Genomic DNA, 14,195 nt, shown 5'->3' with positions numbered 1-14,195 from the left:
CCCGGGCCATGCCCTCCAACTCTTCATCAACTTTGCCTCTAATTTCTGCACTGCCCTTAAATTCACCTGGTCCATTTCTAACGTCCTGATGAAGGGTTCCGGCCTGAAACGTTGACTGATCGTTTCCACGGATGCTGCCCGACCTGCTGAGTTCCTCCAGCATGTTGTGAGTGTTCCATTTCTAACACCTCCCAGAAGCCAAACTGTTGATTGACATCTTTTATAAACCTATTGATTCTTACGCTTTCGATGTGGTGAGGACCTACAAATACCTGGGGGTGCACCTGGACGACAGACTTAAGTGGGGCACCAACACAGAGCCTGTGTACAAGTGCCAGAGTGACCTCTACTTCCTGAGGAGACTGAGGTCCTTCACATGTTCTACCAGTCTGTTATCACCAGTACAATCATCTAAGCTGTGGTGTGCTCTGGGTAATGGCAACAGGCTTAATAACTGATTAGAAAGGCTGGCTCTGTTACAGGGGTCAAACTGGACACACTGGAGGCTGTGGTAGAACAAAGGACCCTACAGAAAATCCTGGCAATTCTGGACAATGTTTCACACTCTCTGCATGCCACCTTGGCTGAACAGAGGAGCACTTTTAGTGACAGACTAAGACAACTGCACTGCTCCAAAGAGCACTATATGAGGTCATTCTTACCGTCAGCTCTAACCTATAGCCAGTAAAGTGATGACCCCCTCCTAATAGACTATATGAGGTAATATATATTTTTAATTCTTTATCTTCTACTATTTGTATCTGCACTTGTAATTTCCCTATCAGGACCACCTCCTCCTTCAAAAAAAAAGGGATCTCCCTTCCTCCATTGATGCTACCCTCAGTGATAGTTTCTCTTGTTCTTACCTGCCACCCCATGACCCTCCACGTCATTGCTCCCTGTGATTCTCTTGTTCATTTGTCCCTCCCAGCTGCCCATTTATCTCCTTCCTCCCTCACCTGCATTCAGGGCCCAGTCCTTCCAGGAGAGGCAACCTGTGAATCTGCTGGTGTTGTCTATTGTTCGTTGCTCCCAATATAGCCTGCTCTACAATTGTAAGACCCATTGTAAATTGGGGACAGCTTTGCAGAGCACCTGCACCTCATCCACCAAAAGCAGGACATCCTAGTGGCCAAACATTTTAATTTTGATCCCGTCAGTCCGTGGCCTCTTGTGCCACGATAAGACCATCCTCAGGGTGGAGGAGTAACACCTTGTATCCTGTGTGGGTAACCTCCAACCTAATGACATGAAAATCAATTTCTTCTTCCAGTTAAAAAAAAATCCCCACTTCCCTTCTATTCCCCACTCTGGCCTCTTAGTTTTTCTCAGCTGCCCATCACCTCCCCATGTCCTCTCCTCTGTCCCTTTCTCCTATGGTCCACTCTCCTCTCCCATCAGATTCCTTCTCCAGCTTTTTACCCTTCTCATCCTCCTTTTTCTCCCCATTTTTATATTCTGACATCTTCCCCTTCCTTTCCAGTCCTGAAGAAGTGTCTTGGCCTGACATGTTAACTATTCTCCTCTATAGATGCTGCTTGACCTGCTGAGTTCCCCCAGCATTTTGTGTACGTTATTCTACTCAATATGCTTTTTCTGGATTGCAATCTGCAGCCTGTAATTTTACTTTGGGAGTTGTGCTTTTGAATTGTTTCTACGACCCAAAGGACTCGACGAACTGGACTTTTGTGAATTTAGATACGTTGGCATCAACCATTGCTGGTGCAGACTTCAGGCTGGATTGAAGCAGGAGGGGGCCTAGGTCCAAGAGCAAAAAACAAACTAATGTTTGGCCGATTTAAGCACAGCACCATACTAAAAAGATTACAGCTTCAAGGCTGACGGTGGAGGATGAACCAGTGTTCAGCTCACTACCCGTCAGCCAGGATTCACCATCTTCCTCTCTTCTCACTACTATCGGGTGCGAGGGGCAGGAATCTAGACTAGCCACACTAGACAGCCTCAGCTGAGTTGGCTCTGAGGTCCATTATGATGGGGTTTTGGGGAACTTGGAGGCATGTGATGAAGTAGGCCAAAGTCAGCATGGTTTCCTCAGAGAAATCTCGTCTGACAAATCTGTTGGAATTCTTTTGAGGTAGTAACAGTTAGGATAGACAAAGGAGACAGTAGATGTTGTTTACTTGCTTTTTCAGGCCATTGACAAGGTGCTATCCGAGGCTGCTTAGCAAGACAAGAGCCCGTGGTATTACAGTAAGTACCTCCAACCCAGGAATCCCATAGCCTCTGTCAAAGCTGGAGACCAACCACAGCCTCAGCCCAAATCACCACAGGCTTGCTCGCCAAGGCGTGTGAATAACTGAAACCGAACTTGGCAAGTTCCCCAACTTCATCACACCATCACTGAGGCCTGTCAGAAACCTCAAAACGGTGTGCCGTAGGACAAGTCCGAGGAACACAAAGGACCTCATCCTGGATCAAGTTCCCTACTATGGGAACTTGAGATTGAAAGTCTCCTCAGGAACGAACACATCAGGCTGGCACAGCTCAAGAAGGGCATTATAACTGGATGTACAATCTCAGTGATCCTCTTCTCCACGATCATTAACAAAAGTTAAGGCAGCCGGAATGTACAAGCACTGTAAGACAGCATGTAGCAGTCCCCAATCAGAACCTTTATGAATGATCTCGCAGTGACAATTAAGACCATAAGACAAAGGAGCAGAAGTCGGCCATTCAGCCCATCGAGTCTGCTCCGCCATTTTATCATGAGCTGATCCATTCTCCCATTTAGTCCCACTCCCCTGCCTTCTCACCATAACCTTTGATGCCCTGCCTACTCAGATACCTATCAATCTCTGCCTTAAATACACCTAATGACTTGGCCTCCACTGCTGCCCATGGCAACAAATTCCATAGATTCACCACCCTCTGGCTGAAAAAATTTCTTTGCATCTCTGTTCTGAATGGGAGCCCTTCAATCCTTAAGTCATACCCTCTCGTACTAGACTCCCCCATCATGGGAAACAACTTAGCCACATCCACTCTGTCCATGCCTTTCAGCATTCGAAATGTTTCTATGAGGTCTCCCCTCATTCTTCTAAAGTCCAAAGAATACAGTCCAAGAGCAGACAAACATTCATGTGTTAACCCTCTCATTCCTGGAATCATTCTGGTGAATCTTCTCTGTACCCTCTTAAATCATCATCCTTTCTTAAATGAGACCAAAACTGCCCACAGTACTCCAAGTGAGGTCTCACCAGCGCCTTATAGAGCCTCAACATCACATCCCTGCTCCTATACTCTATTCCTCTAGAAATGAATGCCAACATTGCATTCGCCTTCTTCACCACTGACTCAACCTGGAGGTGAACCTTAAGTGTATCCTGCACGAGGACTCCCAAGTCCCATTGCATCTCAGAACTTTGAATTCTCTCCCCATTTAAATAATAGTCTGCTCGTTTATTTCTTCTGCCAAAGTGCATAACCATACACTTTCCAACATTGTATTTCATTTGCCACTTCTTTGCCCATTCTTCCAATCTATCCAAGTCTCTCTGCAGACTCTCTGTTTCCTCAGCACTACCGGCCCCTCCACCTATCTTTGTATCATCAGCAAACTTAGCCACGAAGCCATCTATTCCATAACCTAAATCGTTGATGTACAACGTAAAAAGAAGCGGCCCCAACACGGACCCCTGTGGAACACCACTGGTAACCAGCAGCCAACCAGAATAGGATCCCTTTATTCTCACTCTCTTGTTTCCTGCCAATCAGCCAAAGCTCTAACCATGTATGTAACTATCCCGTAATTCCATGGGCTCTTATCTTGTTAAGTAGCCTCACGTGTGGCACCTTGTCAAAGGCCTTCTGAAAATCCAAATACACAACATCCACTGCATCTCCCTTGTCTAGCCTACTTGTAATTTCCTCAAAAAATTGTAATAGGTCTATCAGGCAGGATTTTCCTTTAAGGAAACCATGCTGAGTTCTGTCTATCTTGTCATATGCCTCCAGGTACTCCGTAACCTCATCCTTGACCATCGACTCCAACAACTTCCCAACCACTGATGTCAAGCTAACAGGTCGATAATTTCCTTTTTGCTTCCTTGCCCCCTTAAATAGCGGAGTAACATTTGCAATCTGTCCTAACTGATAGTTTTAAGCCACAGAAACTCAGGTCTCTGCTGCTAAGAAAGGCAAACTCACTGGCAAGTTTGGTTTCTTCTTGTACGGCACCGCTATCCCATCCATCTCTGAGATAGCAGTCAAGAACCTGGGGAAGGTCTTTGACTGCAGTTGCCATCCAGAAGTCCACTAAGGAGTTAGAAGTCAGGCCTACCTGCATCTTTATGTTATATTTCAATGATTTGGATGACTGAATTGATAACTTTGTTTACATATTCAAATGATATAAAAACAGGTGGAGGGCAGGTGATGTTGAGAAAGCAGAATCTACACAAGCACTTGGGACAGATTAGGAGAATGGTTAAAGTGCATGTGGAATGCAAGAAAATGCATGGTCATGCAGTTTGATAGAAGGAATAAAGGCATTTTTTCTAAATGGGGAGAAAATTCAAAAATCAAAGTTGCAAAGGGATTTGGAAGTCCTCATGCAGGATTCCCTAAGGTTAACTTGCAGGCTGAGTTTGTGGTAAGGAAGGCAAATGCAATGTTAGCATTCATTTCAAGAGGAATAAAATACAAGAGTGAGGCCGTAATGTTGAGACTTGCAGAGGAATGGGACTGAGGGATAATAAATCAGTTATGATGGAATGACACCAGTCATTGAAAGTGGGCATGCAGGTTCAGCAGAAGGTGAAAAAGGCGAATGGTATGCTGGCATTTATAGCGAGAGGATTTGAGTACAGGAGCAGGGAGGTACTACTGCAGTTGTACAAGGCCTTGGTGAGACCACACCTGGAGTAGTGTGTGCAGTTTTGGTCCCCTAATCTGAGGAAAGACATCCTTGCCATAAAGGGAGTACAAAGAAGGTTCACCAGATTGATTCCTGGGATGGCAGAACTTTCATATGATGAAAAACTGGATCGACTAGGCTTATACTCACAGGAATTTAGAAGATTGAGGAGGGATCTTATTGAAATGTATAAAATTCTAAAGGGATTGGACAGGATCGATGCAGGAAGATTGTTCCCGATGTTGGGGGAGTCCAGAACAAGGGGTCACAGTTTGAGGATAAAGGGGAAGCCTTTTAGGACCGAGATTAGGAAAAACTTCTTCACACAGAGAGTGGTGAATCTGTGGAATTCTCTGCCACAGGAAACAGTTGAGGCCAGTTCATTGGCTGTATTTAAGAGGGAGTTAGATATGGCCCTTGTGGCTAAAGGGATCAGGGGGTATGGAGGGAAGGCAGGTACAGGGTTCTGAGTTGGATGATCAGCTATGATCATACTGAATGGCGGTGCAGGCTCGAAGGGCCGAATGGCCTACACCTGCACCTATTTTCTATGTTTCTGTGACAGCAAACCCAATGGGCCAAGTCCATTCTGTCTATGGCCAGTACATAAGTACACTTTTTATTGTGTGCAAGAATTTTTCTTTTCTGCATACAGTGCATGTTTGATAGTCACTGCTGGGTGGGGCTTTTTGTAGATTCTATTGTGTTTCTTTGTTTTGTGGCTGCCTGCAAGGTGAATCTCAGGATTATATATGATTTTCATACTTTGAATAAACTGATTCAAAGCAGGAGCCCAAAGTGATTACAGATGTGGCCGGTGGTGGCACAACCACTGAAGCACCCGTGAGCAATACAGATCCGTCCAGGGCTTCAAATGCAAAAGACTCAATATAATCTCACTCTCAATGCATTCGTGATGAGACAATTCTCTAAACTTTATTACCATAAACTGTATACAGAATCCTTTATAAGCTTATGCATTCTTGGCTGTCCTGGTGCGTTTCTTTTTGACCACAACTGGCTTCTGGCTCTTCAGTATGGCACTAGCCCGGCGGAGAGCAGCCTGCAAGAAACAGCCACATCACACTGAAACACCTTTATCAAACACTAACAATTTACAGTATAGTTCAGTCAAAACATCCAGAATCAATGTTATTAACCTAGAAAGACTTACAAGAATATTACCCGCATTGTGTATATGATAGGGTCTTTTATGAGACTCCTGGACATGTATATGGAGCTCAGAAAAATAGAGGGCCATGGGTAACCTAGGTAATTTCTCAGGTAAGGACATGTTCGGCACAGCTTTGTGGGCCGAAGGGGCTGTATTGTGCTGTAGGTTTTCTATGTTTCTATTCAAGCGACTGAGTTAAGTGAAAGGTTGGCAGTATGGATGTTTTGTCTCCCCTTGGAATGCAGGAGACAGGTGCCTGTATGAAGTTGGGTAAAATCATGTAGGGCAGAGATAGGGTGAATGGTCACAGTCCTTTTCCTAGGGAGGGGGAAATCAGAAACCAGAAGGTATAGCTTTAAAGTTGAGGGGGCGAGATCTAATCAGAACAGTGGGCCACTCAAAAAATATATATAATTTAATTTTAATATTTATATAGCACAACAACAAGCCCGCACTGATCAATCGCAGTCATGTGACTAATTAACCTAATCTGTACATGTTGGAATGCAGGAGGAAACCCACGCAGTCATGGGGAGAAAGTACAAACTCCTTACAGACAGCAGTGGGATTGGCAGTAATGGTGTTATACTAATCAGTACATACCTGAGGCAGCTACAATAGCTCGTAAAGCCAGCTGGAAGGCACACTGAGAGCAATAGTTGATAGGCAGTGTAGTGGTTAACGCAACTCTATTACAGCTCAGGGCTCTCGAGTTCAATCGAACAAGAGTTTATGTCCTTCCTGTGTGCACGTGGGTTTCCTTTGGGTGCTCATATTCCAAAAGCATACGGGTTAGGTTAACTGGTCACTGGATATCGTCATGTCAAAAAGACCAGTTGCTAGACAGTGTGGCTATGGGCTCAACCAAACAGAACAAAAACATTTATGGGAGTTGCTTGGATGGAGAAGCTTAGCACGGATTAGTTGGGCCAAAGGACTTGTTTCATGCTGTGGTACCAGTTGATTGGAGCATGGGGAGAACAAAGTGTAACTTTCAACCTTGATTGTCATTTGACCTTTGACTTGGACTTGGAGATCAGAGCAGATGCTTTTTGCTGTACGATCATGACAAAGGCACAGAGAGATTGGCATAAACCAGGGGCTGCCAACCTTTCCTCTGCAATGGACCGATACCACTAAGCAAGTTGGGACTTTAGACTCTGCTAGCTAGAAAGCATTGCCTCTGAGCAGGCTGGGAAGTAGCATTCTCAAAACTGCTCCAAATAAATCCACAAATCCAACAGAGATTGGGACAGCCACTTCTAAATGATAACTCAGTGTCTTTGCAAGGCCAACCAGAATTCGTTCTCGCTATGACGACAGACCTGTTTTGGAGTAGTGTGTTCAGTTTTGGTCATTTATCTACAGGAAAGTTGTAAATAAGTTTGAAAGAATGCAGATAAAATTGATAAGGATGTTGCCAGGACTTGAGAAACTGAGTTATAGCGGACGTTGAATAGGTTAGGACTTTATATCCTGAAACGTAGAAAACTGAGAGATTTGAGAGGTGTACAAAATTATGAGTATAGATAGGGTAAATGCAAACAGGCATTTTCTGATGGTGAGACTACAGCTGGAGGTCATGAGTTAAAGGTAAAATATTTAAGGGGAACATAAGGGGGAAATTCTTAAATGATGGTGCAAGTGTGGAAAAAGCTGCCGGTGGTGGACATGGGCTCGATTTCAACATTTAAGAGAAATATTGATAGGTACATGGAAGGAGCAGCAAGATGGCAACATGCTCTGGGGCAATGGCTTCTACTGGGCCAACCAGAGGTGTTATTGTCCATTGTGAACGTATTGCTTTATGATTGTAGGACTCTGCTGGACACTGAGAACTGGGGAGTACTTCAAGTTTCCCCATCAGTAGGTTGCTCATTAGTGGAGAAGCTGGGCTTGGTGCAGACCATCCTGCTGCCTGCTGCAGAGGCTTTAGTGATTGCAAGACCCTGTTGGACACTGTTAATGTGGAATGCTGCAAGTCCATTTCACTGACATTGGCAAACAGCGAGGGGAGCTAGTTGTGGGGGGGGGGGGTGGGACTGGGCCTCGATGTCCTCTGTTAGTAGCTGCCCAGAGGAGAGCTGTTCTCTTGGTGCTCTACACCAGAGTGCTGGGGCGGTGCCTGAGCTGGAGTCAGTGCTACACTCTAGTGTTCGCTCAGCAGAAAATAAGTCGTATTGTATCTGACTGCAGATTGCACTAACATTCATGGACTCGGCTTGCGACTTTTTTTTGTGTGACCATATTTTACGTGATATCTTGTATGTGCTGTTTGGGCCAAAGGGACTGTCTGCGCCACATTCAAAAGAAACGGGTGCAATTCCTATGTCAAAGCAATATGCTTGCAATCACCGAATCATAACACATTCCTCAGCTGAGACAGTAACCTACCACACACACTCAAATCCAGGGAATGTTCACTGGATTTAAGGATGAAGACAGCAGCAGCAAACAATCTATGGTAGCCAACAGCTGGCGTCAGTAGTAAACACCCAGAACCCTTCTTACCATGCGGAGGTCCTTCCTGTAGTTGTTCTTGCGAATGATGTGGCGCAAACTGTTCAGGGTGGCTCGGCCATTCTTATTGATGGTGATCCTTTCATAGGACGTTGCTGGTTTCCTCTGACCTAAACCGTATAACAAGCTTGACTTATGAAGTACTGGCAAATTACCAAAGGCTAAACTTACCTCGAAGTACACCAGACAAGAAAGAACATTCTTTACAGGACCACAGAAAACGAAAGCCCTAAACTCAGCCATTTTTCTACTATAAAAGCAGACGCTTCACACAAAAGGCCAAAGGTCAAGATAAATGGGGACAATGCCGAAAACCGTTTCTGAGCCAACATCCGAATCGGTTCTGCACCCACAAGATCAGCAAATTTGCGGATACCACTGAGATTGGGGGAACAGTAGGCAGCGAGGAAGGTTATCAAAATGTGCAGCTGAATCTGAACCAGTTGGAAAATGACAGATGGAATCTAATGCAGGCAAGTGTGGGAAGACAAACGAGGGTTGGACTTGCAGAGTGAATGGTAGGGCATTGAAGGATCTGGAAATACAGATCAAATTCCTTGCAAGTGACAATTCAGGTAGATAGTGTCATCAAGAGAGCTTTTGGTATATTTGGCTTTCATAAATCAGAATTGAGAACAGGAACAAAGAAAATCTGCAGATGCTGGAAATCCGAGCAACCCTCATAAAATGCTGGAGGAACTCAGCAGGTCAGGCAGCATTTATGGAAAAAAGTTAGTCCACATTTTGGGTCAAAACCCTTCGGCAGGACTAAGAACAGGAGTTTGGATGTTATGTTGAAGATCTTAAAGTAGTATACAAAATTATAGACAAGCTGAATGCATACAGACTTTAAACCAGTTTTAATAATGCTGCTTACATTTTAAATCTACACTAGTACAGGTAGAGCACCCCTTAACTGAAATGCTTGGGGCTGGAAATGTTTGGGATTTTGGAATATTTGCATCGAGAACGAGACATCTTGGGGATGAGACCCAAAACACAAAATCTATTTACATTACATATCCAGCTTACATATACATCCTGCAGTTGGCTTTGTATATTTTCAATAATTTTGTGTAATTAGAAAGGTAACCTATCACTACCTTGGCTACTCAGATGGCCAGTCAGTGCCTGTTTGGCATCACCATCATTCCCAACTCAGTTTACGTGCTATTGGTAAGCAGTATTTGCTTCACACTTCATCTGCAGTCGTTCAGTGGGTTGGATTTTTTATTATCAGGGACAATCTTGGCCAATTCATCAATTAATTTCTCTGGTGTTTTGTGATCAGCAAACGCTTTAGCACCACAAATCTTTAGAAATTTAACATCCTGTCTGTCTTAAATTTCTGCAACCAGTTTCTGAATTTTCAAAATCACCGTCAATTTTCAGTTTGCCACAATAGATCTTTGCTTATTTCCTGTTGTGTCCTGTTAAGTAGCACTTGTTCACTCCGATGTGGATGAATCCATTCTATAATACGTGATCCAGATCTTCATTTAATACTTTATGCAGTGTTTTCATTAACCTATATACACGTGGACACTTCTCAGAACTGTAAAAGTCATGCATCACCTAGGAACCTCCCCAGCACCTTGTGGAATTTTCCATTTGCGACAATAGCGCTTAAAATTTTTTCAAGGACTTTTGGATTTTGGAATTTCGGATAAGGGGTGCTGAACCTGAATTGATTGTGTTTATGTACATTTTATTCCATATCTGTTAATCTCTAAACTTTACTTTGTTACCCAATTCCTTCATCTTTCTAATTACTGGATACTGATGTATTTAAGTTGCACATTACACCAACATACCACAGCAAATATTTATATTTGATAATGTCCGTTCTGAAAAAAGTTACAATTCTAAATCGACCTTCCATGGGTCTTATAATGCTGCAGTTATGCCTCTATTAAAGATAGTGTGGTTCAGACCCTCAGACCAAGCCCTATAAAGAACTGACGCCAGTTTCTGAGACATTCACTAAGGCACCGGTCCCCAACCACCGGGCCGCGGACTGGTACCGGGCTGAAAAGCATGTGCTACCGGGCCATGAGGAAACGATATGAGTCAGCTGCACCTTTCCTCATTCCCTGTCACACACTGTTGAACTTGAACATAGGGTTGCCAACTGTCCCATATTTGCCGGGACATCGCGTTTATTGAGCTAAATTGGTTTCTCCCATATGGGACCACCCTTCTCCCGTATTCCCCCCTGCTAAGGTAAAGTGATCCTATGAAACCTTTCGTGCCGAAATGGTGTGAAGCGAAGAAGCAATTACCATTCATTTATATGGGAAAAATTTTTGAGCGTTCCCAGACCCAAAAAATAACCTAACAAATCATAGCAAATAACACACAAAACCGAAAATAAATAACACTAACATATAGTAAAAGCAGGAATGATATGATAAATACACAGCCTATATAAAGTAGAAATAACGTACATGCAGTATAGTCGGGAAGATGAAGGCAAAACCGCTTAGTGAGGAAAAATTCGGCACACATGCACAAGGCTTCATAGTCATGGTAGTCTTTCTTGGGGTAGTGTCCTGGGATTTGACTGCTACTTTTGTCCCTTATTTGGGAGTGAGAAAGTTGGCAACCCTAACTGTAAAAGACATGTTGAGGTGAATCTAAGCCTACTTGAACAGCGCCCCCCCCCCCCACCCCTGGTCAGCCGATCCGCAAGAACATTGTCAATATTAACCACAGGAATTCTGCAGATGCTGGAAATTCAAGCAACACACATCAAAGTTGCTGGTGAACGCAGCAGGCCAGGCAGCATCTATAGGAAGAGGCGCAGTGGACGTTTCAGGCCGAGACCCTTCGTCAGGACTAACTGAAGGAAGCAATATTATTGTCAATATTAAACCGGTCTGCAGTGCAAAAAAGGTTGGGGACCCCTGCGCTAAGGGTAATAGCATCTCCCAATTTATTCCATGCCTAGCCTTCAAATCTTCCTTCAGCATTGAAAACAACCCTATTTCATCCCCAATCTTCTTTTTGTGATATCCTGGCCACTATGCCACAGGAAGGATGAGATCAAGTGGACCTGTATCAATGTTCTATTACCCCATGGCTAAGACTGTCTGTACTTGTCATCGGTTGTGTCAAATCGAACCAGTGAGGATTGTGCTGGACATCCACAATTCACGAACCCACAGTGACAGACAGACAGCAGTGGGAATCGAACCAAACCGAGCTTACAGCTGGCGTTATGATAGCATGATGCTAACTGCTATGCTACCATGCCAGTCCTGGCAACTTCATAAACCTTCCCTACACCCTCTCCAGTGCATTCATCGCGCTCTGTGGAAACCAGAACCGTTCTTGTACCTGAATTACCTGAACCCAGCACTTGGAAGAAAAATATTGCAAAGACATAGGTCAAGGAACTGATTAACGTACGTACCTGCTCGCTTTTTGAGGACTACAACCACGCCTTTGCCATCAGCCGCTGGCTCCACGCCCACAGTTTTACGGTGAATAAGTCCATTGTAACGGAAGGAATTTCGAGCCTTCAGGTTGTTGGGCTCCTGTAATGCAAACCGGTAAGTTCAATTTGGACACTGGATGTCCCTGAGTTAAATGGAGGAAAAGAATATCTGAATAATTTGAACACCACCAAAGGCTGGGTTTCAACAGAACCCAGATGAAAGGTGGGTCAGTTGTTAACAAGGACACATGTGGCCAACTCTGACAATATAAGGAGCTGGCTGAAACTAATATTGAAACTTAGAAATGATCCTGACCACTCCACCAGAACACTGGCCGTTACCAGGGAAAGGGGCATTAACAGAACAACTGCATATGTTTGCAGAATTCCAAAGCGATGGGAGGAAAGTATGGGGAATGTTAGAGGCAGGTTTTGTACAAAGAGTGATGGATGCCTGGAGGGTGCTGCCGGGGGTGGTAGTGGAGGCAGGTAACTCAAGCAGGCGAGAGAAAAAAGGAGAGCTATGTAGGGTTAGATTTGAGTTGGTTACTAGATTGGTAAAACATTATGGGCTGAAGTGCCCGTACAGTTCTATGTTCTAAAGCATCACAGTCAGTCCAATCATCTGTCGGAAACACAGCCTGGCAGTGAAACGAGGGTGCACAGGAAGATCAGCGAGGGGACAGAGGACCAGAACAGAACAGATTGGGGTAAGAATGCAAGAGACCGAACAGGAGGCAAGGGAGATGCTTCACAGGGCCAGGTGTGTGACAGTGGTGCTGGGGACACTCACCGTGCTGTACACCTGGTTGTTCCGCTTGATAAGGAAGCTCGAGCAATTACGGATGATCATCCATTGAAGGTGCGACGACATCTTGAACCCTGGACAGACAGAGAGACCGGGACAGAGTCAGAGATCTGGCTGGAGCTACCAAGGTATAGGAGCAGAATCAGGCCACATCACCCATCAATTCTCAATACCGGCCACATCACCCATCAATTCTGCCCCCACTATTCAATCATTGCTGATTTCCTTCTCAACCCAATTCTCCTTGTAAGCTCTAATCCACTCAACGACCAAAAACTCAGCAATTTCTGCTTTAAATACACTAATTATTTGTCCTTAACCACTACATATGGCAATGAACTCCAGACTATTTATTCAGAGACATCCAAAACCCACCTTTTACAACAACCAGTACATCTGGACCTCGACCATCCTCTCCACATGCATTCTATAGACATCTTAACATTCGATCGGTTTTGCCAAGATCCCTTTCATTGTTCCAGTGAATAAAGGACTAGAGCTATCAGATGCTCTTCAAACAAGCCATTCAATCCCGGAACCATTTTCGTGAGCCTCCCGTCCCCGAACCCTCTCCAGTTTCAGCACAGCTAACCGAACCTGCCCACCAGCACTCGGTAAAGTTTCAACCTGCTCTCTACTCCAGTCCACACACAATGAACGCTAAACATTGCATTAGCCCTCCTCACCACCTGCAAATGAACCTTTAGGGACCCCGAGTCCGTCCGCACTCTGTCCCTAAGGGAGCGAGGCTGCACGGCGCTCCCTCACACGCCAGGCCCGACCCCACCCGCGCTCCCTCGCACAGCAGGCCCGACCCCACCCGCGCTCCCTCACACGCCGGACCTGACCCCCACCCGCGCTCCCTCACACGCCGGACCTGACCCCCACCCGCGCTCCCTCACACGCCGGACCTGACCCCCACCCGCGCTCCCTCACACGCCGGACCTGACCCCCACCCGCGCTCCCTCACACGCCGGACCTGACCCCCACCCGCGCTCCCTCACACGCCGGACCTGACCCCCACCCGCGCTCCCTCACACGCCGGACCTGACCCCCACCCGCGCTCCCTCACACGCCGGACCTGACCCCCACCCGCGCTCCCTCACACGCCGGACCTGACCCCCACCCGCGCTCCCTCACACGCCAGGCCCGGTCCCACCAACAGCCAACAAGCTCCTACCCCCCGACACTCGGCCCCTTTAGCCCTGCTCGCCCCGCGGGGTTTCCCAGGCGGCACCACACGGACCTGCTCCTCCGGCGCCGCGCGGACAGAAAGAGCGAGACCACCGCACGCGCCGCCTTATCCCCGGGCCTCCTCCGCCATCCGCCTCACCGCCGGGCGCTCCCCTCCCCGTGTTTGCCCCAGTCAGTTTCCTCC

The 14,195-nt window shown here is 45.9% G+C and overlaps 1 protein-coding gene across 2 annotated transcripts; it reads right to left on the bottom strand.

The window, feature by feature from the left end:
- Positions 1–5,790: 5,790 nt before the first annotated feature.
- On the bottom strand, positions 5,791–14,128 carry rpl28 (ribosomal protein L28). 2 transcript variants are annotated; one of them, XM_063073312.1, is made up of 5 exons: positions 14,064–14,128; positions 12,803–12,891; positions 11,986–12,109; positions 8,562–8,680; positions 5,791–5,939 (listed from the first exon to the last, which is right to left on the bottom strand). In XM_063073312.1, exons 2-5 carry the CDS (start codon positions 12,881–12,883, stop codon positions 5,850–5,852), a joined length of 414 nt encoding a protein of 137 aa, XP_062929382.1. In that variant the 5' UTR covers positions 12,884–12,891; positions 14,064–14,128; the 3' UTR covers positions 5,791–5,849. The 2 variants fall into 2 exon arrangements, with proteins under 2 accessions (XP_062929382.1, XP_062929383.1); XM_063073313.1 differs by having other exon boundaries at positions 13,998–14,092.
- Positions 14,129–14,195: the final 67 nt, after the last annotated feature.

Source organism: Mobula hypostoma, chromosome 21, assembly GCF_963921235.1.
Source record: "Mobula hypostoma chromosome 21, sMobHyp1.1, whole genome shotgun sequence".
Lineage (NCBI taxonomy): Eukaryota > Metazoa > Chordata > Chondrichthyes > Myliobatiformes > Myliobatidae > Mobula > Mobula hypostoma.
This window is presented reverse-complemented; position numbering and strand designations above follow the sequence as displayed.